This window comes from Lutjanus erythropterus, chromosome 11 (assembly GCF_056507025.1).
Source record: "Lutjanus erythropterus isolate fLutEry1 chromosome 11, fLutEry1.hap2, whole genome shotgun sequence".
Taxonomy (NCBI): domain Eukaryota; kingdom Metazoa; phylum Chordata; class Actinopteri; order Lutjaniformes; family Lutjanidae; genus Lutjanus; species Lutjanus erythropterus.
This window is the reverse complement of record NC_139327.1, coordinates 34,331,293-34,357,130: the sequence shown is the minus strand read 5'-3', so window position 1 is coordinate 34,357,130 and position 25,838 is coordinate 34,331,293. Positions and strand designations below refer to the sequence as shown.

At 39.2% G+C, this 25,838-nt stretch overlaps 2 protein-coding genes across 2 annotated transcripts in view; both read right to left on the bottom strand.

Moving 5' to 3' along the window:
* The window catches only part of pof1b (POF1B actin binding protein), a 44,368-nt gene extending 22,836 nt beyond the window's left edge, over positions 1-21,532 (bottom strand). Inside the window, exons 1-2 of the mRNA XM_084730391.1 lie at positions 20,951-21,532; positions 13,938-14,015 (exon numbers count right to left, since the gene is read on the bottom strand). Coding sequence (XP_084586517.1) covers positions 13,938-14,015; positions 20,951-21,274 — 402 coding nt within the window. The 5' untranslated portion in view covers positions 21,275-21,532. The remainder of the gene's footprint in view (positions 1-13,937; positions 14,016-20,950) is intronic.
* A 458-nt stretch (positions 21,533-21,990) lies between these two features.
* On the bottom strand, positions 21,991-24,599 carry styxl1 (serine/threonine/tyrosine interacting-like 1). The gene is made up of 8 exons (XM_084730389.1): positions 24,375-24,599; positions 23,653-23,714; positions 23,404-23,503; positions 23,179-23,312; positions 22,941-23,086; positions 22,755-22,858; positions 22,519-22,631; positions 21,991-22,179 (listed from the first exon to the last, which is right to left on the bottom strand). The coding sequence occupies exons 1-8, from the start codon at positions 24,475-24,477 to the stop codon at positions 22,048-22,050; spliced, it is 894 nt and encodes a 297-aa protein (XP_084586515.1). The 5' UTR covers positions 24,478-24,599; the 3' UTR covers positions 21,991-22,047.
* Between the last annotated feature and the right edge of the window lie 1,239 nt (positions 24,600-25,838).

The window sequence follows — 25,838 nt, the reverse complement described above, 5'->3', positions numbered from 1 at the left end:
GTATGCAGATTGAAGGGACTGGGTTGGATAAAACTATGTGGGGCATATTAGGCCACATTAAAGCATCATAAAAACAAACGAGCAACAGTAAATTAAGAACCTATTTAATATGCAACAAATGGCACACCTATGGAGTTACCTTGATCTTGAACAGATCCAAGTCCAAGTGGTTGAATCAGGGCTTGGCACAAAAGCAAATAACTCAGATGACACATAACTCTGACATCTGACAGCGTGGGGTTGTAAAAATCAAACACTGCCTTATCTGGCTGCAGGAAACACCATGAGAAACCTGCAGTTCATTTTACAATCCTTCAGATTTAAAGGGAACCAGCAGGACCAAACGGCAGCACTTTTAGGGTTATCATTTTTTCTTTTTAGACATTAAATGCAAGGAACGGAAGAGCGTTACGTAAACGATCCCTGTGATCATACAGCGGTGGGTGTGTCTCAGAGCTCGCAGGGCTGTGGCTGCTACACTAACATGCCTGTCATTCCTGCAGAGACAGGGAGAGTAGAGACGACAGACAGACGGACCAGAGCCAGTCTGAGGACAATCAGCCTCGTTATCTCCAGACATACCAGGACAAATCAGTCCTGATGATGAGACGCTGCTCATTTTACTGACATTAATCCCAACTTCAAAAAGTATTGGAAATATCAGAAGTTTCTCCTATAATATTCTATTATCTCTCATCATCATCTCTAGTTTACCATTTGAGTTCATTTCTCAGTGTTTTTCTTGCAATTTATATGGTAAAAGTTTAATATCTCTATCAAAATAAACCAAAGACAGTTCGTGGAAAATGTTGCTGCTTCACCAGTCAACCAAGTGTTCCAGTAACAAAGGACCAAATGTGAAAAAACAACTTGCTGACAGAAACTGACTGACTGGACGAGTCTGCTCTTTATTCAACCAAGACGGTGAGGCAACAAGGTTTTCATCAAGGTGTTTAACAGAACACTATAAAAGGCAGAGTGTTTGTCATTTGTCCAATAGAAACAACACACGGAGGGCCGGGCTGTAGAGTGCAACATGATGTTCACAATAAACTGATTGGTTGTTGGATCCATAAAATGTTATAAAATGGTAAAAAAAAAAAAATGTTGATCAGTGTTTCCCAAAATGTCTTGTTTTGTCCAAAAACCAAAGACATTCAGTTTTCTGTTATAGAAGCGTAAAGAAAAATTGAGAAGCTGAAATCAGAGAATTTGGATGATTATTTCTTTAAAAAATTACTCAAAACAATTAATAGATTATCAAAATATTTGGTGATTTATTTAATAGTTGTCAACTAATTATTATCCATTAATTGACACCTTGATTAACAATCAACTAATTGTTGCAGCTACACTTTAGGTGAAGCGGCACTTCCAACACAGAAATATGTTTTATGACCTGGAATCACCTGAATGCAATAGGTGGGGGTGGGAAATACAGATAATCTTTTATTTTAGTGCCTTTACTAATATTTCTTGTGATATAAATTCAACAGAGACACAGTTTCTGGCTGTGTACCTGAGCAGGTACACAGCCAGGCATCACCAAACACCTCAGTATTTATACTGTATCCCCAAAGACTGGGTCGTGACCCACAGGTGGGTCACAGGATTTTATTTGAGTCGCCAAATAAAATAAAATAAAATAAAGAACTATGAAGAAATGTATTATATTAATAAAATTAAGCATAATTTTGCTCTCCTAATGAGAGGAAATAGAAACGACGACACCTGTTAATTCAGCTAAATGCATTTATTTATGTATGTAACGTGTTTACAGTGACATGCGTCAAGATCAGGGCCAGAAATGATGATTACTTTAATTTTCATTCATTACTTAATTAAGCAATTAGTTGTTTGGTCTAGAAAATGAAAAGAAAAATGGTGAAAAATATCAATCAGTGTTTCCCAAAACCTGCGATGACTTCCTCAAATGTTTTCCCCACAACCCAAAGATATTCAGTGTAGGGTCATAAAGGACTTAAACCAGAAAATATTTATATTTAAGAAGTCAGAAATCAGAGAAATGTAACTTTTTTTTGTTGTTGTTTACAAAAAACTACCAAAATTGATTAATGGATTATCAAAATGGTTGGCAAAAAAATTAATAAATAGATAAACCATTGCAGCTCTAATCAAGATCAAACGGTATAAGATGATGCAGGAAAAATGTCTGTTGTGGTTCGTGATGGTTTTTCATTTCATTTCAAAGTTTGGGAAACGCAGCTGAATACAATAATCTCTGATGGCAACAAAGTGCTGTTTTCTATTGGCATACAAGTCAATTCAATTCTGTTCATAAACTAGAAGGACTCACTCAAAGCACAGAACTCGCCAAGGACAAAAGCTCAATCTCATAATGTTAAAGAAAGTGAAAAATAATTTGTGCGTTCGCCCTGTGATTCAGATCTGTTCCAAAATGTAATGGATTCTTTCTTAAGCAGTACTGCAGCCTTCAACCAACTTTCATCAAAATCAGACCCCATAAAACAGAACAAACACAATCCCTGCAATCATCCTGAAATTACGCCCCCTGCCTTTTTGTTTTCTTAGGAGCTGTTGCTGGCAGTGGTGGTGGTGTTCATTTTCAGGGATCACAAAAATGCCTCAGGTCGACTCCGACGCGGTTTAATATGCAGCTGACCTGCAGAAGCTAAATTCCAGAGATCCACTGCAGACCTGAGCTCATACTGCTGTGCAGAATGTGTGGCAAGATAACAACAACCTCATGATGATAGGTTAGTGGGTTAGAGGTGCAGCAAAGGACTGTGTGTGTGTGTGTGTGTGTGTGTGTGTGTGTGTGTGTGTGTGTGTGTGTGTGTGTGTGTGTGTGTGTGTGTGTGTTTGTCTGTGTAAGGCAGACTGATCTAGACAAGTGTGAGAGCACAGGGAAAATCTGTCCAAGTTGAGTCCTCGAAACTATATTTGCTTTTAGAAAAGTGGAAAGAAATGTGCAAATTTTCCACAAACAAGTGTCTGTACTTTAAAACAAGAAAATACTTAAACAACAAACTTTTGAAACATGTTGATCAGACACAACAAAAACCTGACCAAAAATTATGAAGCACATTTCCACTGTGTTTTTATTTTAAAGGGATAGTTCAGATTTAGACAAGGTCAGGAACAAAAGGTATGTTAGCAACTTTAAAAAAAACAAAACAATATCACTTCAAGTCTATACTATATTTAGAATATTTTCACAGCTTTACTTTGCCATCAGACAGACTTTTCTGATCCAAGTATCGCTCTCTCCAAACAAACCAAACTCCAGAGGCTAAATCTGTAATTTTACCTTGCAGAACACTGGAGCTGCTGGTCTACAGCTGCCTGGCTCTTCCAGTTAGTTTGTGTGATTTTGTGACTTTGCTGAATCCGAACTGTAATTTTAAAACACCAAAGTCACACAATAACAGATTGAGGCAGCAGTACAGCAGCAGCTCCTCCTCCTCCTCTGCAAGGTAAAATTGCTGATTTCACTCACTGAGTTTGGCTGGTTTGGAGAGCGATATGTCGCTTATGTAACTTTAGTTTACCGACGTAAAAAGCTGTCTGACGGCAGGATAAGGCAGTGAAAATATACTGACTATTGATAGGTACCTCATACTACCTTCCTTCTATTATTTAACTATTATCTAACTATTTGAAATATGAATCTAATTATTAGTTGCAGCCCTACATTTACCCTTCTGCAGTGTGGGGTTGTTTATGTTGATGCTGTTTTCACTGAGAGATAAGTCAAGATAAGATTCCTCTCTCTGCCTGGGGCAAACCGCCTACAGATGTGATGACAGATTACAGCGTCCTGAAAGGTCAAATAAGCTCAAAAAATTCCTGTTTCTCATGTAAACAAAAATCACTCGCAGGATCAGAAGTTGATCTAGTTTTACCTCTGGAGGCTGTGAAAGGAGCGTCCCACAAGAGCAGTAACCCAATATCCAAACTCAATACATCATCGCCTCACCTCTTCACCATGTCAGGCCCTCCGGTGTGTGTGTGTGTGTGTGTGTGTGTGGTGATGTAGGTCAGTGTGTGAGTCAGGCTCTCAGGACTCTGTGTGACCGAGTAACAGTAGAGGTTGTTATTGGAGTGAGAAGAGTCACTTTACAACACAGGCTCTTTGTGCGAGTCTCTGTGCGCGTCTTTGTGCATGCAGACTGAAAAACGTCTCCTTATCAAGTAATTTGGTGTGTGATTCAGTCAGAAAAATTTTAAATTGAGCCTCAGGTATCCCAACCTGTTTTCAAACTTTGTTTTTCAAGTTTTTCCCAGACATTCATTTAACATTATTTCCTCTGTAAAGATATCACTTGACAAAGAGGAAGATTTTTGCGAAACAAGAACGGGATTAAGAAAATCATACACCAAAATGATCTAGAGTAATAAATAGGGGGCAAGGGGTGAACTGTCCCTTTAAGGGCTTTTCGTCTACTGTTACTGTATTGCATCTGTAAATGTTTATCTTCACAACCACATGATCACTTTGACATTTCTGCTTTTGTTCGACTTAAATTAGCAAGATCATAACAAGTGAGCTACAGAGGTTGGAAGGCAGATTTTTTTTTTTTAACTTTGAATACTCTTTCCCCACAGTCCCAGTCTTTATGCTAAGCTATGTTAGCAGTCTGCTAGCTCACAGACATGTAAATGTTATAAATCTTCTCATCTGATTCTTGACCGGAGAGCTAAAAGGCTCATATTTCCCTAGATTTCAAACTATTCCTTGGAGCTCTCTTTGCACGGTGCCAAACCATTTTAACTTGATTTTCATTAACCTCACTTAACAATAACATTTTTTGCACCTGCAGGTTTTGGGGTTTTCTCCAGCTTTTCTCCCTGGTGGCACACTGAAGCAGAACCGTAGTCTTTTCAGAAAAATGGCACACATTCACTTTACCGGTCGTAAATCAGAAGATCTCTTTCATTGGCGAACGGTTCCTCGAAACAGTTATCACAGTAACCACGCCAGCTTATTTTCTTTCCTTCCAACATCCACAACACGACTCAACAAAGAGCCAGCTCAGTCCTAACTTATGTAGCATCTCTATGATTTATAAGTTATAGATTTATGATTTCATTCTGTCATCTCATGTGTGTGTTGTTTGTATTTATATCTTTTATCTCGCAATGAATGCGCAATATTTTATATATCTTTTTTATAGTTGTATGTTATTATTATTGTGTCTTTGGTGTACCACTGTACTGTTTTTTTTGGCTATGTTTTGTATTGTATTCAAGTAGATTGTAGCTGTGTGTGGCACTATTGCACAAACCAAATCCCCCCTCAGGGACAATAAATTATATAAAAGTACATCTTATTTTATCTTCACTGAACAATATGTTGACGAGACAGAGGAGACACTGGCTGCAGACTGGTTCAGGCAAACAGCTTTGTCTGACTGAATGACAAAGCAAAGACAAAAAATTTTTAGCACTGAAGCAACCTTGAATTTAAAAATCCAATCCATTAGCAGTGAGATCTCTTAATTATCTCGTATCGCAAGACTAGATTCAGCTTCTACAACCAAATCAGAATCAGGAACCGACCAGTCCAAACAAAACTGATTTAAAGGATCAAACCAACTCTGCACCACTGTGTGCAAACCACGAAGCAATAACTCAGTTACACCACCAGCCTGACAGCTTCAAACGGAAGAGCAGATGGAGCGCAGATGTGATAAGACAAAAATACACGGATGACTTTGAGCTGCATGAATCCGAATGAAAAAAAGTCAGAAAGCTCAGTGAACATGCAGAGACGATCCTGCAAAGAGCAACTTTCAGCATTCAAAGAACTTTTTAAGAGTAAAATTCAAGCACTTTTTAAGCAATTTTAAGGCACCTGACCCGAAAATCTCCAGACTCTCGACTTGGGCTGAACAATTAAATGATGATTGTGTAGATGACATGTTGTTTTATTGGAAAAAAAACCTTTCCAATCTCCCTCTTTCATTGCTCTTACGTGCACATTTTAACTGTCACAAAATGTAAAAGCTCTTAGATTTTGTAAAAATCTGTGGACAGCAAGGAAAAATGATAAAAAATCTTTCCAGACTTTGTATTGAGATATTAAAAGTATCTTTATAATCATCCACCTGTCTGTGAACATGTCTGATTATATACTAACAAAAACTGAGGAGGTGCCAGCTGACTGTGTGGAAAAAACATGGCTGCAGTGCATACTTGTGCATCAGGTGCAAAACTGTGAATTTAGTGGACACTGAAAAAACTGCATTATGAGGCTTAATTAATTCAGATTGGTGCAAATTTGTTCTTCCATAATGGTGATGAAAGTGAATCGTAAAAGCTTCAAATCGACGCCAAACAGATACATCATGAACATTTTATTGTCATGTAATTTATGGACATTTAATTAAAGGTTTTTGCAGATCCTGAAGCGATTTCCTCAGAGTAAACATTAAAAACATGACGTACTGTTTGTCATTCTCACCCAACCACAGTGTGACGCCTCCTTCACTGTCCTGTAATTAAGCGTGAATACTTCACATACCCTACAGTGGTGGGAAAAGCTGCTTCTGCTTCTTGAACAGAGACCAACAAACTATTTTGAAAAGGAAACGCCGCTGAAGTTCATCTATCGGATACAGTTTGTCATAATCCCATAATCCTTGGATCTGTTTAATCTGAGTTCACCGTAGAGTCGCTCTTGCTGTTGGCAGGTGGAGAGAAATTCTTCATCCTCACGAGTAGCAAACATGTCTGCCAACAGCCCTAACGCTTCATCACACTTGAACCTCAACCTGTTGGAGAAAACGTCACGCGCCTTTCACTCAGCTCCTCCAACTCTTCTGTCACCACGACGTTTATGGCTTTGACCTCTGACCTGCTCAAAGCTGATTGTTTACACACTGTCAAAGTTACAGAGGTTGATTCCAGCTGGTTTCACTCTGCATTAAACAAGGACAGATTTCTAAAATGTAAAATATGTCTGAGCCAGTGGTGGAACAAGTACTGACATCCTTTACATAACTAAAATATTAATACCACACTGTGAAAATACTCTGTTACACTGAAAATGTAACTTAAGTAAGTATTAAAAGTAAAAATGTAGTTGGTTGAGGTGGAGCTCGTTTTGTATAGAACCACATCTAATGATTATTATAATTATGGATCAATCTGCTGATTATTTTCCTCGATCAGTTGATTGTTCGGTTTGTAAAAAATTTAGAAAATGGTGAGAAATGTGGTCCCAATGACCCAGAGACAAAAGTGACACCTTCACAACACTTGTTTTGTCCAAATAATAATCCAAACCTCAACATTATTTAAGAAAATTTCATATATTTAATTAAATCCATCAATCAACTTAACATTCCTGGTGTACTCAAATGTTCTGTTGGATAGTTTTATATATAAGAAAGCATATTTTACACATATTTTATGAGCTCTCCATATGTTTTGTAGGCAAAAACGTTGAACAGCTCATTAATGTGCTGCTGTGATAGCCTCCACCTTTCTGGTTACAGGCTTCAGTTCTATTTATAAAATGAAGACATTAATTAATTAATCAATTAATTGACTGATAGAATATCAATGAGCAAAAATTCCAAACACTCTCTGCTTCCAGTTTCTCCACTGTGAGGATTAGAGCTCCAACAGCTAGTCACTTAATTGATTAGTTGTCAACTATTATATTTTTCAGCAGCTATTTTAATGACTGATTAATTGTTTTGAGTCACTTTTTAAGAAATTCTGAACTAAACTCAATATATTTGGAATGTGGAGAAAACAAGGCATTTGAGAACCTCAACTTGGGCTTTGGGAAACATTTTTCACCGTTTTCTGACATTTTTTGGACCAAACAACTAATCAATTAATCAAGAAAGCTATCAACAGAATAATCAATAATGAAAATAATTCTTAGTTGGAGACCTAAGTGAGGATTTGCTGCATTGAATTGCTGATCAAACAGAACAAAACATTTGAAGACATCGTCTTAGGATCTGGTAAATTGTGAACAGCATTTTTTACTATTCTATAGACAACATGAACAAAATCAAAATATTCAGCAGATTAATTGATAATGAGAGTAATATTTAGTTACAGCTAGGGCTGCATGATATGTTGAAAAAATGTTTTTGAAGTTATTTCTGACAGATATTGTGATTGCAATATGATTCATGATTAGTTGGAGTGATCATTTTTGCATCCCAATTTTCTTTTTCACTGTAAAAAAGAAAAATAAAATAAAAATCTTGGTGATATGACATTTGTTGGGGTCTGTATCACAAAACATGCTTTTTTACATAATGAGAAAAAGATTTGTGGGCCAGAGCATCTCTGCAGCACTACAGTACTTCTTACTCCTCCAATAAAAGTAACAAATCAAAAGTTAAGCTTCGGGTCTTTTGCAGAAAATTCTTGTTTTACTATGTGAAAACCCCATTCTGTCATATCCTAAAATATACAGCTGTGGCTCCGGCCTGTGCAGGCCTGTAAGCCTGTAAACCTCAATTGTCAAGTCCTCAAGTCGTGCAATCACTGAAGAGGCTGACTGACTAACAATAATGGCGTGTCACCATAATAAGACAGATCAGAGCGGGGGGTAAATCTTTCCCTGAAGGTTTTTGCTGCAGTCCACATTTTTAAAACTTGTCCTCCAACTTTTTCGCCTTTGATCTTCCATGTTCATGAGGGAGATAATTGGCTGGGAACAAATAAAATGGAATTCGATCCAGTGTTTGTTACTGAATTCCAGGTTTGACTCAAGAAAATTTTGTCTTTGGTGCAACCGAGAAGTACAAAACACACCGAGTCTGAGTTTGAGAAGAATCAGTCAGTCAAAGCCGGTTTTGGGTTTTGTTATTTTAGCATGGTTTCTACTTTGACACTGATCACTGATTCTCATTGTTAATCAATCAAGTTGCGTTGGCCTTGTCACTGTTGTCAAAATGCTGTGAAAAGGAATTTAATTCCAACAATAACAAAACATGAAAAACATTGTTGTAATGTTGTTGTGCTGCAAGACCAAACTTGTGATTTTGGATTCTTAAACTGTGATCTGAATGCTTTGCATCACCAGACTGGTCTGGAATCTCCCAGGTCATTTACCATTTCTAAGGGGCGTTATTAACGGTTGCAGACTAAAATGCCTCTGACAACTGGACAGACCTACAGCCAGACCTAGTGCTTGGCCCCTTTTCAAGCAGGAAAGAAATGGTGGCCTGGTCACAAACTTTCTCAAGTTACAGCTAAACCTTGTACTAAAATGTGTTTCTTTGAGGCGAGTAATAGAAAATGCTGTAACCAGGGCAGGAGTTGCCACCTACCCCCTCAATTTGGCTTCATCCCCCTCAAAAAATTCAGTGCATTTACACCAAAACTGCTTGAAACTCTCAGTTCTAGGAACTTCTCCTCAAGGAACTAAAAGATTCCTGCAGCACAGTATCATCTGTCTTTCCACCTTGGCAAATTTTATACAAATTAGTCCAATGACGTGTAGAAAAGCAATACAAGTAACTGCACTACACCTCCAGTCCAGTAGGTGGCAGTAAGAAGAAAGTGACAACTATACAACAACGATGACGCCATATAGATCAACGGACAGGCCGGCATCGTGATTTGTGTGACAGTGCTGCAGTTAGCCTGTTAGTACGGACCTGGCCTTGATGCTCCGCCCACACTGCCCCTGCTGATTTTGCCGTTTTCACTCAGGCTCTTTACTGTCAATACAGTTTTTAGACACCAGTGTCTTTTGGTGGGACTCTGATTGGGCAACACCAAAAGAAACGTGCACAAAACCAGTGTAGGGTTACATTTTGACATGATATAAACTTTCTTTGATCATTAAGCCTGATGTTATTCTACAAATCTGTGATTTACACTGCAGACCAGAGTCTCTGTTAACGGTGACAAACAGCTACCTTCTCACAATGATGAGCTTGTAAATAATGATACACTTTCTGGTTATTATTTAATTACTATTTTGAGAAAGTTTCTCATTATTTTAAGATAATAACTCATTGTGTTGAGGTAGTAACTCGTTATATATCACACACTATTTAGTGTGACGTCTTTACATAGACCAACATCTGACTGACTTGCAGTGTCCCTGTACTTTGTGTTAACAAATTAGGAAACACTTGACCCTGGTGCGTTGTGCTGACTGACAGTCCTTTCTTCATCAGGATTCAGGACATTTAGGGAAACATTTATCTGAAAAGGAGGGGGGGGGGGGCAAATTTATCTGCCAGACCAAATGAAACATGAGTTTTCAGATTTGTCTGGTTCCCAGGTTACGACTCTGTAAGCCTCTGGCACAACTCAAATCTACAAATAACTATGACTTTGATCTTAGAAGAAATCAAAGCTGTTTTTTGGTTTTGCTATTTCACCGCACCTTCCACTCAGATACTGATCACTGATCATCACTGTTAATCAATCATGCTGTTGTGAAAATACCATGAAACCAAAAACAAAATATGACTAGATGATGTTGTAACATTGTTGTGTTAACACAAGACTGAACTTGTGGTTTTGGATTCTCTAACTACGTGTCTCAATATATCAGGTTAATTGGTCTGAGCAATTTTTTTTAAAGACAAACAATCAGTTGCTATTTTAGCAACAATTCTGATGTGTCTCGCCTCGTATAGGGTCATATAGTTTAGTAATTAATGTTACACAACAGTGTTTGTATTGTAACGTATTTCAAGGATAAAAAGAAAGCGAGAGTGACTGAGCGACTCCTTCATGAAAAAAAAGCAGAATACTGAGTACCCGACCAGTCTGATGAGGTCTGTATGGTTATTATGGTTGCCTGGCATCATTTCCAGGTAATTTAATGAAGACAAACACAGCGAGCGGCTGTGAATAATCGTGCTGCGCCCTTGAGTGGCTGCAAGCTGCAATTTTATCAACATATCCTGCAGCCTTCAGGTCGAACTGAAGGAGAAGCGTTTCATGCAGCTTAAAGCAGTGTTAGGTATGTAAAAATACTCCTTCATTTCGGCAACCTTACATGTTGGCAGGTATGCGCCACACTGTGCAGCTTACAGGCCATAAGAAGATTATCATTTTGTGATTTGAATAGCTTTACCTTTGTGAAGTAACAACAACAACAACACAGCATCTGTTCAGCAATTTGTCCATAACCCCACCCCTTTTTACAGTCATCATCAGGCAGCCGTCCAAATCTCCATGTAGCTGCCACAGGGTGTGTGTGTTACATGACATGAATTCTCTCACCTGTTCTTGATGTGAGTCTACTCTTTACATTTTCTCGAGGAAATTAATTTGGCGTTTCGTGATCATACTTCATATTCTGACACGTTTTATTTCCTTGGCACCCTGCGTAACCTCCTGACCTCGTAAAGCACTATGACTGTCAATAAAGGTGAGTAAAACTTGAGTCAGTGCACACACCCCTCAGTCAGTTTGAGGTGTGTGCATGTTTGCATTTATAATATGAGTCTAGGTTTTATTTTAGTTTAGCTTGTGCGTGCAGCTTGTCCTCACTCTGCAGAGCAATAATCAGGAAGTGACTGTCCGTCAGTCATCAAACAGCAGAGCCTCCCTGACACTTAACTTCTCCACCCATGAATGCAAATACACATTTTTAACACTTTGGCTCCACCGGCTTCACCTGTGGACCTTTTTTTTATTACAAAGGCCTGTTATGAGACAAGAAACTTCTAAACGCTCTTCAAGCAGCAAAAGTTCCCAAGGTTAGAAAATATGAAAAACTGAACTGGCCCTCAATATAGCTTCTAATATCAGGAGAATATGAATGAATGCATAAATAGAAACATAAATCAAACCAGGCTGAGAAATACATCCACATTCATATAGGAAAACGCAGTCGGGTGTGGCCATTATTTCTCCCTGAAATCGAGTTTCAACTGATTTTATCTTCACCAAACAATGTCATCAAAGGAAAGCCTTAAAACAGATAATCATTGTCTTGAGTTGGACAATCTAAATTATTTTCTGAAGATGCAGCTGACACAAGACTTAAGACATACTGAATGAGCCGGAGCGAAAACAGATTAGAGGAGGCGGTGACTCCAGCACAGGGTGTAATTACAGGATGCCTTTTTTTTAAGAGGGTAAAATACCTTTTTGCAGCTGCCCCTGTCCACAGCAGCACATCGCTTATCTTCCTACACCTCTACCGTACAACTGTAGGTAACACACTGACTAACCACACTTCTAAAACTACCCCTTTAAAATTTTATACACTAAATTAAATGAAAAGATAAAACAGTTCCATCCTGCAGTCCTAAAGTAACAACAATGCTGCCAAGATGATCCTAGAGACAAAACGAAACTTGGGAGGACACCTGACATGGTGGGTGTTTTCTTCTCACCAAAGCTGACTGCTTTCAAGATGAACAACAGATAAGACTGTCACATAAACGTATGAATAAATTACATGTAAACACTAAATGATTTTCTCAGGTCTTGCCAAGACAAACAGCTTCAGAGCGTCATCACCACCGTTGTAAATCAGAGAACCTGTCTGTTTTGACAACAGCCATGTGCATGACGCTGCAGGTTCAAGTCAAAAGGAATGCACCCACCCACAGCAGAGAGCCTGTGGGACACACCCCGATGAAACACCCACTGTGAGTGGCTCGTCGGTGTTGCGACAGTTGAAGGTGCTGTGATTATGAACAAAGCGCTGTTGTAACTGTGAATGTGGAAGCAGGGCGTAGCTGCACATAAAGAGAGCAGAGAGCACGCATGTGCAGCAAATATTCCCAGGTGTACTGAGAAGGTTTAAAAAAAAATAAAAAGACAGTAGTACTACAGTTCTGCTACTGTAGTTTCACACACCGACACGTTCCCATGTTGAGGATTCATGCTGATGGGTGTGTCTGCAGGGAGCCGACAGATGGACTCCACACCGCCTCTACAGTTCTCCTTCTTTTTGTCTCTTAAAAAGCTCCTGCTGAAAGGATGTCCTTCAAACCGTGAATACAAACCACACTGCAAGCTGTGATTTTACCAAAACTGAGAACACAGACACTGTGATTTCTCAGCACTCATCTGAAATGCAAAGTGCAGAGAAGTAAAAAGAGCTCAGCTTGAGCGGGAGTACCAGGAAGCATGGATTTCTTAATTTTCAAGTCAAAAAACGTGTACAAGTCAAGTTCTGTGAACATCAGATCTTTTCAACATTAAAATGTTTGATGTGTTAGAGGCAGAGAACTACTTCAGTAAGTATCTGCAGGTCAACAAACTTGAACTTGACCTGCACCTCAGCTGCATTTGGTTCAAAAATGTCAACTTTTACTTATACATATAAGTAAAATACATATACTTTGACGCCGTTTTAAATGATCAGAAAATGCTGTACACATCAGATTTATTATTTAATGAAAGATACTGGATTGTGGACTTTTTGTCATAATATCGTATCTTGATTTTTTGGTATTGTTACACGTTGTTATCTATCAAATGCTTTTTCTCCTCTTCCACGGTCGCAGCTCACACGCTGGACTAGACTGCAATGCAGATGCAGAACTCCTCCCTCTTCTCGTCTCTTATCAGTCTGAGTGATGTCTTCAGAGAGCGGGATTACCTACAACTTGTTGCCACAAGTTAAAAACTCATTTGCTTGTCAGTATGCTGTGTTTGGCGAGGTCACGACCTTATGTGCCTGTCAGTGGGGTTTCGATTTGAAGTCAGGATTTTTGTTTCTGTTGAGATTACATGTTTTCTTCTTTATGCTTATCCCCGACTCTATTTTGGCTCTATTATTTCTGTTTGATTATGAGTTAATTTGAGTGAAGTCAGAAAATACTAACTAAACTGAAGTAAGGCGAGACATAACAAGGCTTTTGCTCCAGTAGGTTTACACTGGGATGAAGGACATACTTGAGTGGCTGCCAGACTTCTTCTTTACCGAGGGTTTCATCAGTGAGTTTTGTGTGTATTGCGTATGTGTGTGTGCATGTGTGTGTGTGTGTGCTTACCTCCTCCTCAGCACTTGGCTCGGGGCTCTTGATTGGACTGGGCGACTGGCTGAACACTGAAGACTGCCCGCTGATGCTCTGAAGTAACAGACAAACGAAGGAGAAAGAGAACAAACTGTCAGATTTGAACAGGCAACAATAAACCTCTGTCCTCAAACCGAGACGCACACAACGCATGGTGTCATTTTCATCCTTAAGTGGCTTGAGAAAATGTTTGAAAACCATTTAAAAGCTAAACCAGATCAATTAAAAAAAAGTTTGCTTTGACTCACAACTTTAAAGTCAGTGATCAGCAACAGCTAAACCTGTCAGTCTTCACTACCTGGTAAAATTAATCGACCATATTCGTTGCTCACTTAAATCACTTAAGAGACTGAAACTTTCTCTGACAGACAATTAACTTGCACTTGTCTTAGATGACATAAGACTTGACTTGGAGCTAAAAGCAGCTCTGGATGTTTCAGATTGTTCCTTTAAGCACCAAACGGCGGCACAACAAAGAATGTCACTGTCAGCGACTCCAACACTCCGATCTGATTATCGTTTGTCTTTCAGCTTCTCCATTACTCGTCACATCATCACAGCAAAGAAACTCTCAGTTCGATGCGTCGGCATGAAGCCCCAAGTTTAACTTGCACTAAGCTGTCAAGAAGTCTCTGTCAGCAAAGATATTTCTGGCACGTCTGTTGTAGAAGGTTCCCACGCATTAACAGGGACAAAATGTCAAAACTTTAACATAATTTTTCAAGGACCCGTGACAAAATTTACACACACTTTCACAACCTGTGAGCACACAAACAGAACGTGTGTGTCTGTCACATCGTTCATTATCGCTCTTCTCCCATGATTTCATCAATCCAGCTGACTCACAAGGGCAGCAGGACTGCTTACCACGTTCTCACATGGGAGCAACAGTTGGTGGCGGTAATGCACATCTAAGCTGGTCTGCAAACCAACTTAGTGTAAGATAGTGATAAAAAAAAATATGGAGGAGCAAAGTGAATTTGACGAGACAGACTTTGAAGAGACAGAGAAAACCATGCTGGTAATTATTTGCACCTATAAACAAACCCTTCAACATTTAAAATCAGGGGTGTAATGATTTACTCATGCATCCGGTGCATCGGGCTTTAATGTGTAAGATAGTAGGACGTGTAAGATGTGGATGTGCAAATTCATGTAGCACTTAACGTATCAATACATCTCATCAGGACACGCATATGTTTAATTTTTGGCATCAATGAACTTTCTTCTGTTTTCTCTCTCCCCCTGCCTCTGCCTGCACCGCTCTCGCTGGACGTCTGCTGCCTCGCTCAAACAAAACAAGCGCTCCCTCCTCCCTCTACTGGGTCTCCTCGTTTCCTGAAAACAGACGGCACTAAAAACAGACAGTTCGCCACAGGTCTCCTGACCCACAGAGACGTCATGTCTCTGGGAAAGCAGGTGACACGCAGACGTAAAACTATCAGGATCTCTTTTTGCAACTAATAGTACCCTACACATACAGCATCAACTATGATGTCGTATTGCATTATGACAGAGCTGAATCGTATCATACAAAATTGCTATTTTAAAATTTCTAAGATTTATCGTATCATTGATATGTATCAAGATATGAATCGAAGCGTCTCAGTCAGTGAGACACGCCCCTGCTTAAAATGATTGTTCCCATTTCGAATCTTATTCCTTTTATTTTGAAAGAATGTTCCAAATAGGAGAGAAAAATAATAAAATGTGATTTAAGTTCAGTACAGTGTGGCTATTTTAAACCAGCATTAGTTGCGAAACCAAACTGTCCCGCAGCAAATAAAAAACAAATACTTTGCAACATTAGCCTGGTATTTTACACAGTTTAAAGAGAATAGAGAAGAGGATGTTGGTACTTGTCCTTCTGCTCTGATGTCACTCTGAAGGCATCAGCAAAATCGAAAATTGAATCAGAGCCAATAACAGTCGAAATTCATTCAGATGAGGTAAGGTGAGTATTAGTGTGGTCCGCCAAGTCAAAATGCACCATGAAGCAATCGAGCAAAGCAAAATCCAAGACAGTGGTTCACAATGTTTAATACACAGCAACTGCTCAACTGAATCTCATTTTCTTTATTTAGTCTTTTAATTACTTTTCTACTGATTAACAAATAAAATCATAATATAGAACAGAATATGTCCATCCTTGCTTTTTTTGTCTGACAAATTAAAACCCCGAAAGCCTGAAAAACAAATCATCAATTCCCAATAACTGAAAATAAGCAAGAGTTTGGCATTTTTGTTTGATAAATGACCAACAGACACTCAACAATTCAGCCTAATACTGCTGTCTGACAGCCTCAGACTACAACAAATACATTTTTAAATAAAAAGTCTGTCCAAAGTTATTTAATCTCTGTAACCAAATCACACACATTTAGTCCTAACCTAAAATAACCTAAAGGATCCCCTCCAGCCAATCAAAATGAAGTATTCTTGCAGGGTACGGTAGAATTCATAAACAGTTTAAATAAATCAGAGAGGAAACCTGTTGTCTAACCTCTGATCAGTGCAATCTAAATGAGCAAAGGTGATCCGACCAGGTGGAAGAATGTGTTTGTCTTCAAATGTGGGGGTGTGCCGCTTCAGCACAGTCAGACCGGGCGTGGCACCGCTTTCCTATCAAATACACCATGCGAATTCAGCTCAGGGTGCAGCGACTCAAACAGCAGAATTAACGTGATCGATCAGGATGAAAAGCAGCCAAAGGGAAGGCGCAGGGGGAACGGTGACACGCTCTGCTGCAGACAGAGATCAGATAAAACCAGGAGCCGAGGAGAGAAAACTTTTATCAAATCATCGATGTGGGAGAGCAGATATTATTCAAAATGTTTCCGGCCTACAGCGTGTGTAAACCTTTCCGAGGGCGAAGGCCAAGTCATTCAGGAAGTGATCACCTATCAGAGCAGAGAGGGAAGAGTTTTTCAGGCAGGACTGAGGCAAGTACAGAACCGACGCCTCGTAAAAAGTCATCAGTTGGAAGGAAGAGTCAGGTTAACCAAAGGTGTGATTAAGCACAGTAACAGGTGATCAACTCTGAGGCCTGCAGCTCAGTTTGCTGATTTGATCTGTTAATTAGTTGATCCTTTGGCAAAGGACAGGATTGGCAAAAGTTTCAAAATGTTTCAGCGAATGTGAGCAGGAGAGAAATGTTGGAAAAAACATTTATGCCAATACGGCGCTTTAGTTTCAGAATTAATACCAAAAGCACTGAGGAATATGAAAATGTTTTTTCTGTAAAAGCTGTTTTTCTACTCAACAAAATAAGCTTAAACAGATAGTTTGGGTTGTCTCATCTACAGTAGATGGCAGTCGGCACGTCCCCAGTTTAGAGACGCAGCAGCAGCACTGGTGTAGGAAGCGACCAGGGATGTTAATAATTTAATCGCAGTTAAGAATTTAACCGATTAAAAATGTATTAAACACTAATTTATTGATAGTACAGAAAAGGCAGGAACTGTGCCATATTAGACAGTGTTTTGTGTGACAGAGCCAGCTGCTGAATGAGGAAACTTAAAGGGATAGTTCACCCAAAAATGAAAATTCTGTCATTATCTACTCATCCTCACGCTGGTTGAAGGTCGGGTTTAGTTTTTTAGTCCACAAAACATGGCTGGAGTTTCACAGGAAAACAGCGTTGGAGAATCTCCCAAACAATTTAAGTGAAAGTGACCAGTTTTAAAACAAAAAAACGACTGGAAAAAAATCTAAATGCCTCAATACTGCTCATGTGGCATAATTCAAGTCTCCTGAAGCCCTGACATGCCTTTCACCGTCACACCACACACACCCAGTTCAGACAGTGTGCACACACACGTGAACGTGGCTCCAAGCTAAGGATCTACAGTGAAGATTCAGGCTAAAAACATGATGTAAATAATATTTCTTTAGTCCACTTGGCATGTCAGGGCTTCAGAAGACTTGGATCACACCAGACGATCAGTATGGAGGCATTTCATGTTTTGTTTTCGCCTGTTTTTTTACATTTGAAAACTGGTCACCATTCACTTAAATTGTTTGGGAGATTCACCCAGTGAAACTCCAGCAGTGTTTCATGGACTAAAAAACAAAACCCGACCTTCAATCGTCATGAAAGTGAGAAGATAAAGAAATTTCCATTTTGAGTGAACAATCCCTTTAAATTTAAAATTAGAGAAAAAAATTAGAAAACATGAAAATAAAGGAATAATGTGGAAAAAGTGCATTTTGCACAAAAAATGCACACATTGTGCAACTCTAGAAGCTTAGCAGTGTACTGCTGTGTACTCGCTCACTATATTTAGAATATTTTCTGGTTTACCTTGCCATAAGTCAGCCTTTTTCTATGGGAAACTGCGGTTATATAATCCAAATATTGCTCTCCACAAAGCGACTAGACTCCACTGCACTGACAAAAACAGTCATTTTACCCCAGAGAACACAGGAGCTGCTGTTCTACCTCTGCTTCATTCGTAAAACACTATGGATCTGAACTATCCCTTTAACATGTCAACTGCATAATGCGGCCATGTAAGAAATTTGCCAAGACAAATAGAGTCATTAGCAAAGTTTGACTTAAATCAGGAACATTTGATTAAGTAAACAAGCCTGAGAATCTGAACAGGTTTTCGGTGCCAACTTGAGATGCTTGACAGCTGCAGGCAACAGACACAATTCCATCAGTATCTAAAAACTATTGAGGTCTGATGCGCAGCCCAGTCTGCAGATCACTGTTGTATTTTTCTTTTTTTTGAAGATTACTTATTAGTATGTTTAGCCTTTTATTGAAAGCAATTAATCTGCCAATTATTTTCTCTACTAATCGGTTGGTCTGCAAATTAGTGAAAAATGCCCGTTGGACCAGGACCAGGTCGCATCTTCAAACGTCTCGTTTTGTCCGATCAACAGACCACAGCCCAACGATATTCATGTACAACAACGAGAAGTCTCGAATCCTGACATCTGAACCAATCAGATTGAAAAGATGCTCGCCTGGTTGCACAAGTGAGTCAGACATCTTCTTGCCTGAAGTCAATTTTTACTTGCCCCTGCACAAATTTGTTCATTTATTAGTGGTTATCAAATAACAACAACGGCTTAAGTTAATCGTCATGTTTAATCCAGGGCTTCAATATCTATCAAATGTCAAAGAAAATGAAAAATGTCCATCGGGCAATATTTAGTTTAATATGATATTAAATGGAGAAAAGCATGAAATATACATAATTTAGAGGCTAAAAACAGCACTTCTGCATTAAAAATTACCTTGAATATTTTGATTATCAATTAATTGTTAAAAAGTTTACATATTTTTTTACCACTGGCTCGGTCAGTTGCTTGATGTGGCATTTTACTTGCCCCAGGCGATTGTGCAATCCACACTGTTGAGCCCTGAAAAGTGTAACTATTGTTAACTACTACGTTCCTGTGGCTGCATGACTGCTTGACTCCTTCCTCAGGTGTAATATGTCCTGCAAGCATTTTCTCCTTGATGTAGTAAAAATGTCACTGGTGGCACCAAAGCATCAGCTGAGCCTCCTGTCACATCCACCTACAGTGTTTACCTCTAATCACAGGCTGCGAAAATTCAAAGCACGGTGTCAGAATTAATAAGTCATCGCTGTGCGTGAAAACACGCTTACGCTGCTGATGTTCCTCTGACAGCTGCGAAATGGTTCATTCTGTTTACATCACAGCACGCGACACCTGAAACCGACTGAGTGACAAACTAATGAACTACACAAGATATTTAACAGCGCAGCCAAGATGCAGTTTGAGATAAATGCTGTCATTTTACTACTGTTTACAAGCTGTAACACCACCATGATACAGATTTTTTCACGTGCATGACCTTTTCATCACTGCTGTACACCAGTCTAGCTCAGTGCATTTTACATAAGGCTGCAACTAACGATTATTTTTTATAGTCGATTAGTCTGCCCGATTATTTCCTCGATTGATCGATTAGTTGTTTGGTGCATTAAATGTCAGAAAATGGTGAAAAATGTGTTTCACAAAGCCCTGGGTGACGTCCTCAACCCAAAGATGCTCAGTTTATTCTCATCAAGGAGCAAAGACACCCCAAAATATTCTTATTTAAGAAGCTTAAATTAAAAAGTTACTCACAGATAAATCAGTTATCAAAATAGCTGTTGATTAATTTAATAATCTATTAGTACTTGATTAATCATTGCAGCTCTTCGTTTTATTACTGTACCTATTTCATATTTATTATTATTAAGGGGTTTTTCTGGGTTACCGTGGTTACTTAAAGCAGCTTCAATGCTGGTCTTTATTCAGTAAACCACATTCTTTGTCACTGGTTTTGATTCTTCATTATCTCTTTTGCGAGTTTAGTTCAGTGGTTCTCAAATAGGGGTCTGCCAGTGGGTCTGTGAAAAGTAATCAGTGTTTGTTTATTACAAAACATGTCATAGTTCAACTAATACTATTTCAGTTTTTAAATCTAATATAGTTATGAAACATATGAGGATGTAAATGCATACATATTAAGACACAGATACTGTAATACTGGATAAAATGTGGAGCTTGATCAATGATTTTTTGTTATCATCCCTAATATAAACCCATTAATGATGATCGCCATATTCAAGTTCCAGGCTTAGGCCTATTGTTGTTCTTTTAATATTTTTTAGTCCCTATTATTTATGTTTATATATAACCTATTTTGTATTCTATATTATCTTATATTGATGTGTCTATGTATATTAAGGATATTCTGTGTTGACATGCAAATACTCCTCATACATTTCTCTTGTGCTGCCTATCATAAATTTTAACATTTTAACATCACTGGCTGAGAACAAAATTTGAGAACTTCTGCTTTAAGTTATTAAACTATAGCACTGACAAATAAATATCATGAGCTTCGATGCTGAAAGTTGCTGCTTGAGGAGGCAAAAAGTTTTATCCCAGCCTCCCTCATAATAACAGCAATAATAATAATGATCTTTTCCTCAGGAGAAGCAGCTGAACTTGGGGCTCACCTGTCGGTACAGCAGGTCGGACTCCTGGCTGCTGACGCTCAGCTGTGGGACAGTCTGCAGGTACACCGGGGACACCATCTGCTGCATCATGGGCTGCTGCATCATGGGCTGCTGCATCAGCACGTAGGACTGCTGCTGCACGGCCTGCTGCACCGGCACCAGGTACCGGACCGTCTCATAGCCGTTCATCGCGTATGAAACCGGGGAAACCGGAGACACCGAGCCGACCGAGCCGGCCGAGATCACGGTGTTGGTCACCGGCTCCGGAGAGGCCACCTTCACGGTCCGGTAGGTCGTCGTCGTCTTGCTGGTCTGGACAGACATCTTAATGAACCGTCGGAGCGGATCAACTCAGATCCTCCAGAAAACAAAACCGACAGAAAAAAAAAATACAAAACACAACAGAAGAAATCTGAAGTTTCTCGGGGGGAGAAGTTCAGTCGCTGCGGGGGTGAAACCGCGCAGGTTCCTCAGGTGGAGGTCTTTTTTTCTCAGCGGGAGAAAAGCCGCTCCGGCTAAACTTCCTTCTCTGCTGGACAAACTGGAGAGGAAAGTCCGGTTAGAGGAGTCCTTCCCCGGAGAGGAGGTCCAACCTGTTGAGGGAGGTGCTCTGCTCCTTTATATGCAAATATTGCACCATGCATCAGCAGGTGGGAGGTACCACAGGAAAAAAAAAGTGCTGCACAAAAACAAACCGAGGAACAGACTGTGTGCATGAGTACAGTGGAGGGGAGCGGGGCATCTAGTCACCGGGTTTGTGCAACAACTTCTCGCTGCGGCATGCAGAATGGGGCGGGACCGAAAGTGGGCGTTGTTGTATGCCAGGTGGGCGTGGTCTGGTCTATTTTAGTCTAATGAAATCAGTACCACCATCTGCTGGATCACTGCAAGAAACACAAGTTTGCCCATTGCACAGAGCAAAACGAGTTTGGACTCAGGATGGGTCAATTTGACCACACCGCATATGCGTCATCAAATCAACACTGCCACAAACAATTACATAAAAAAACAACATACAAATTAGCTTTTATTGATGTCTTTATTGGATGGAGTGAATATGAATAAGCCACACCAGTGCCAGAGGTGTTGGTCCTTTGTTAAAAATGTGGTTCAGAGATATCAGTCACTTTTTTTCCCATGGTGTGAAGCTCCCAGTCAGACAGCTGCTGTACAAACCCTGTGTTTGGCCTCATGTTGGGTTTACATTGGAGCATGTATGTCCAGGCCTCCTAAAAAAAAAGTCAAACCAACAGAATTATGTACCCTAAACATTATATGTCATATTCACATGCTATCTTTTTTTGATCAATATCAAACTCATGTGTGTCGCTATGATTTAGATGAGAAAACTGATCTCACTTTTACACTTTTGTTTTTGTAGGATTAAACAGACAAAATATAGTATAAAACAGTATAGCAACAATATGCTTAATAGTTACCCACAGAGGTGCTGGCAGGCGGGAAAAAAAGGTAGCGATTTCCTCACCTAACTCTTGTCAAGAAAGCATATAACCTAATTTCCCAAAATGTCTGAAAACCTGAAACTAAACTGAATACACCCCACTTGCCTCCAGTGTGTATTTGAGGTGATGCATGAGAAAGGCAATGGTCACAGCACTGCAGCGGCTTCTGCCCTGCCTGGAAACTACCAGGACTCGAGAGCCCATGTTGATGTGTGAACCTGAAAACAGATGATTGATTTACAGTAAAGTGTAGCATGTAATCAATTGTAGAACAACTATAAATGAGACCACAAATATTTGTAAGTATTTAAAACAGCTTGTTAAGTAAAGTCACGACTTACCAATAAAACCACAAATCCTTTCAAAACTTGAAAATAAATCAGACACCCCTGAGTCAGCCACAGGGATGTTAAGGATGGTCTGGTCCCCATTTATGGATCTCGATCTAAAACAAATTCAGAATAAATTGAACAGCCTTGACACATTCAGACTTTTCTTTGATGATGTTTCAAACAGTCCCGTCTTACTCCAGAGCGTCACTCTGTGAGATGCTGATGAGAGCGCTGATTTTCAGGTCTTTGAGGATACTGGAGTCCGTGCCTTGTTTCCGGTCACCCATATACAGCAGTCCAGGCATGACCTCCACTGGATACGTCTTCAGGTTTTCCAGCTCCTGAAACAGTCCACAAATATATTAAACTGCATTTACAGTCACAGGCTTAACTCTGAGCGTATGAAGGCCCAGGTCAGGTGTGTTTGTCTTACCATGATTGTGTAGATGATTTTCTCCGTCCTTAAAAAAGGGTACAGAGCTGAGAACTTCTGAAAGCCTCCTGTCACTATGCGGACTGGGTAAAGGCTCGCTCTCGAGAGCACCTGGGCACATTTAACTGCTCTGCCTGCGGTCACAGTCAGAAAACAACCGATAAACATCACTAAATGGTGTGCAGCTCAGACATCTGTTAAAAGTTTTGTGTACAACACATTGACCTTGTTCCAGTACACCTGTTGTGTTGCTGTCATAGACCACCACGTGACTCATGCTGTCCACCTCCACAGACTCTGGCAGGAGGAATGTGTCCTCTGAGTCCTGGAAAGAGTCAACCAGAAAGTTGATATTTGACACGCAAACCTTTTAAAGCATTTTACAACAAATTCTCCATTTTCACCTATTAGTACTGGATCTGATGAGACAGACCAACATACATCACAAAACTCAGGATACAATAATATTCATACCATTTTAACATTTTTAGCTGTAATGATGTGACTTCTTCTGTAATCTTCAGCTTCACGAGCGTCTATAAAAGAGACATACAACACAAGTAACTTACAGCTAAAGTTAATTTGAATTAAAGTAGAGCAATCAAGCAAATCCAGTCCCTCCAGTAAATTGAGATGTTGTGTTCGCAAATTCAACCACCTCAGTGAATTCTGCATGTACTTGCAATTTTGTCCAATTTTCCTCAGGGTGGTAACCAGGGCTGCACAATTAATTGCAATCAGTGTCTTAATAAATCACAAATTGTTGCTAAATGAAAAAATGAAGTAACTTTAGTGCTGAAGAGATGCCCTGGCCTACTAATCTTGTTCTCAAGTAAAAAAAAAAGTTTGTGTGGTGAATAATCATTTTTTTCTTCAGAGAAATTGAAAATTGTGATGCAGCATGATCATTTCTACTGACAGTATAGCATATTGCAATCACAAAAAGCTGAGAAATTGGTATCATTTCATCACTTCCCAGTTCATCTGCAACTGAAAAGACAATTCATAATGAAAACCCACGGGGACATTAGGCCATATTGCAGCTAAAATAACACGTTTGATAAGCTTCTGTGAGACAACAGCTAACATTAGCAGCCTGTGAAACCCTGAAGGGACTGCAGATCATGTGGCCACAGAAACTCCAGCATTAATGATGTGGAATAACCTCAACAGCTGAGCTGAGTCCCATCTCTTACCAATCAAACACAGGTAGTTGATCTCTGCCAGCCTCGACACACAGCTGCACTGGCTGAGGAGATTGTAGAGTTCAAACGGCTCACACATCAAAATTTCAGCCATCACAGAAAAATGACAACAGGAAAAATATTGACTAGGAAATTAAATCAGAGGTAGATGCAGATTTTGATTGACTTGACCTGTTGGAGAAAACACAACTTCTACAAATTAGCACTTTCTCTGACTTTTCAAGGAGCTCAGTTGTTGTTTGTGTGGGTTCTGTTGCCAAGCAACTCAGTGTCTTCCCTCATTGGTGGTTGGTGATGATGGAGACTCTTAAAGTCACAGCTGTCCATTTTTTGACCATGTAAATTACATGTTTTTCTACATAATTATTTTATTTTTATTTAATTTCAGCAGTTATTCAGCTCATTCAGCAGGTTGAGAGAGCTGTCTCACTGTCCCCACAAGTAAACAAGTTATTGACTTGGGCCAGAATAGGTGCCATTTGCATGTGCAAATTTTCAAAACTAAACTTTGTTCATTTTCCCTTTTCAGCACTGCATCTCATGTTTAACCCAGAAAACACACAGGAAAGTAGGTGTAATTATACAAATAGAGGATATTCAAATGTTTAACTTTGTGAAAAGGACAGGTATTTCATTTCACTGCTGTGGGGGACAACACACAGAAAAAAATGTCAAGAGCAGTTCCTGTAGAAAACACCCAAAGAACCGCTGTATTTGTTCGTCACTCATTCTCAAAATCTTTTGATCTTCTACTCTTCGATTATGCTGGAAAATATATTTTAAAAGCTCAAACTCTTGGCTATTAAATCTTGTAATGGGCCAACCTCCTAGTGATTGAGTTTTTTTTTTTTTTCAATTAAATGTAGATGTTAACTCTGTGAGATGGAAAATCTGACAGAATATAACATTTTTTCATTTCACAGCGTAATCATAGTGAGCAGCCATTTAAGAGTCCTTTTAATGCTAATCAAATTGTTTGTTTAAATTTGATTTAGAAGCATCTGACAGCAATATTATTTCATGAATTTTTCATTTTATATTTTCACCCAAAAAAATTTAATTAGAGTGTTGGTATTAATAATTTTTCCGTTTTTTTTTTTTTTTTTTTTTTTTTTGGAAGGACAGGAATTGTCCCAATTCTCAAGAGAGGCTGATACAGAAGAAACCCTTATTACTACAATATTGGGTAATTGATAAGGGTTGTACCAGCATGTTCAGTTGTTTTAAACAATTATATTAGTAGTAATAATAAAATAGTAGTGTTCCTTATTAGTCCTTATTGTGATCCTGAGCCTTTATCTAGAAAACACAGAACAGATTGCAGTTTTATTCTCCTTTGAACAAGATTTCTCAGATTTTTAATGAGTTTAACAAAAACCATGACTATGAGAATGACACATTTTCAGTATTTTCTGAACTAAGCAAAATGGCCAATAGATTTATTGATAATGAAGA

Coding starts and splice junctions, on each gene's coding strand:
- styxl1 (XM_084730389.1), bottom strand. CDS start 24,477: ATGGCTGAAATTTTGATGTGTGAGCCGTTTGAACTCTACAATCTCCTC. Junction 23,504..23,652: donor CAGCTAAAAATGTTAAAATG/GTATGAATATTA, acceptor GACTCTTTCCAG/GACTCAGAGGACACATTCCT. Junction 23,087..23,178: donor AAATCATCTACACAATCATG/GTAAGACAAACA, acceptor GGACTGTTTCAG/GAGCTGGAAAACCTGAAGAC.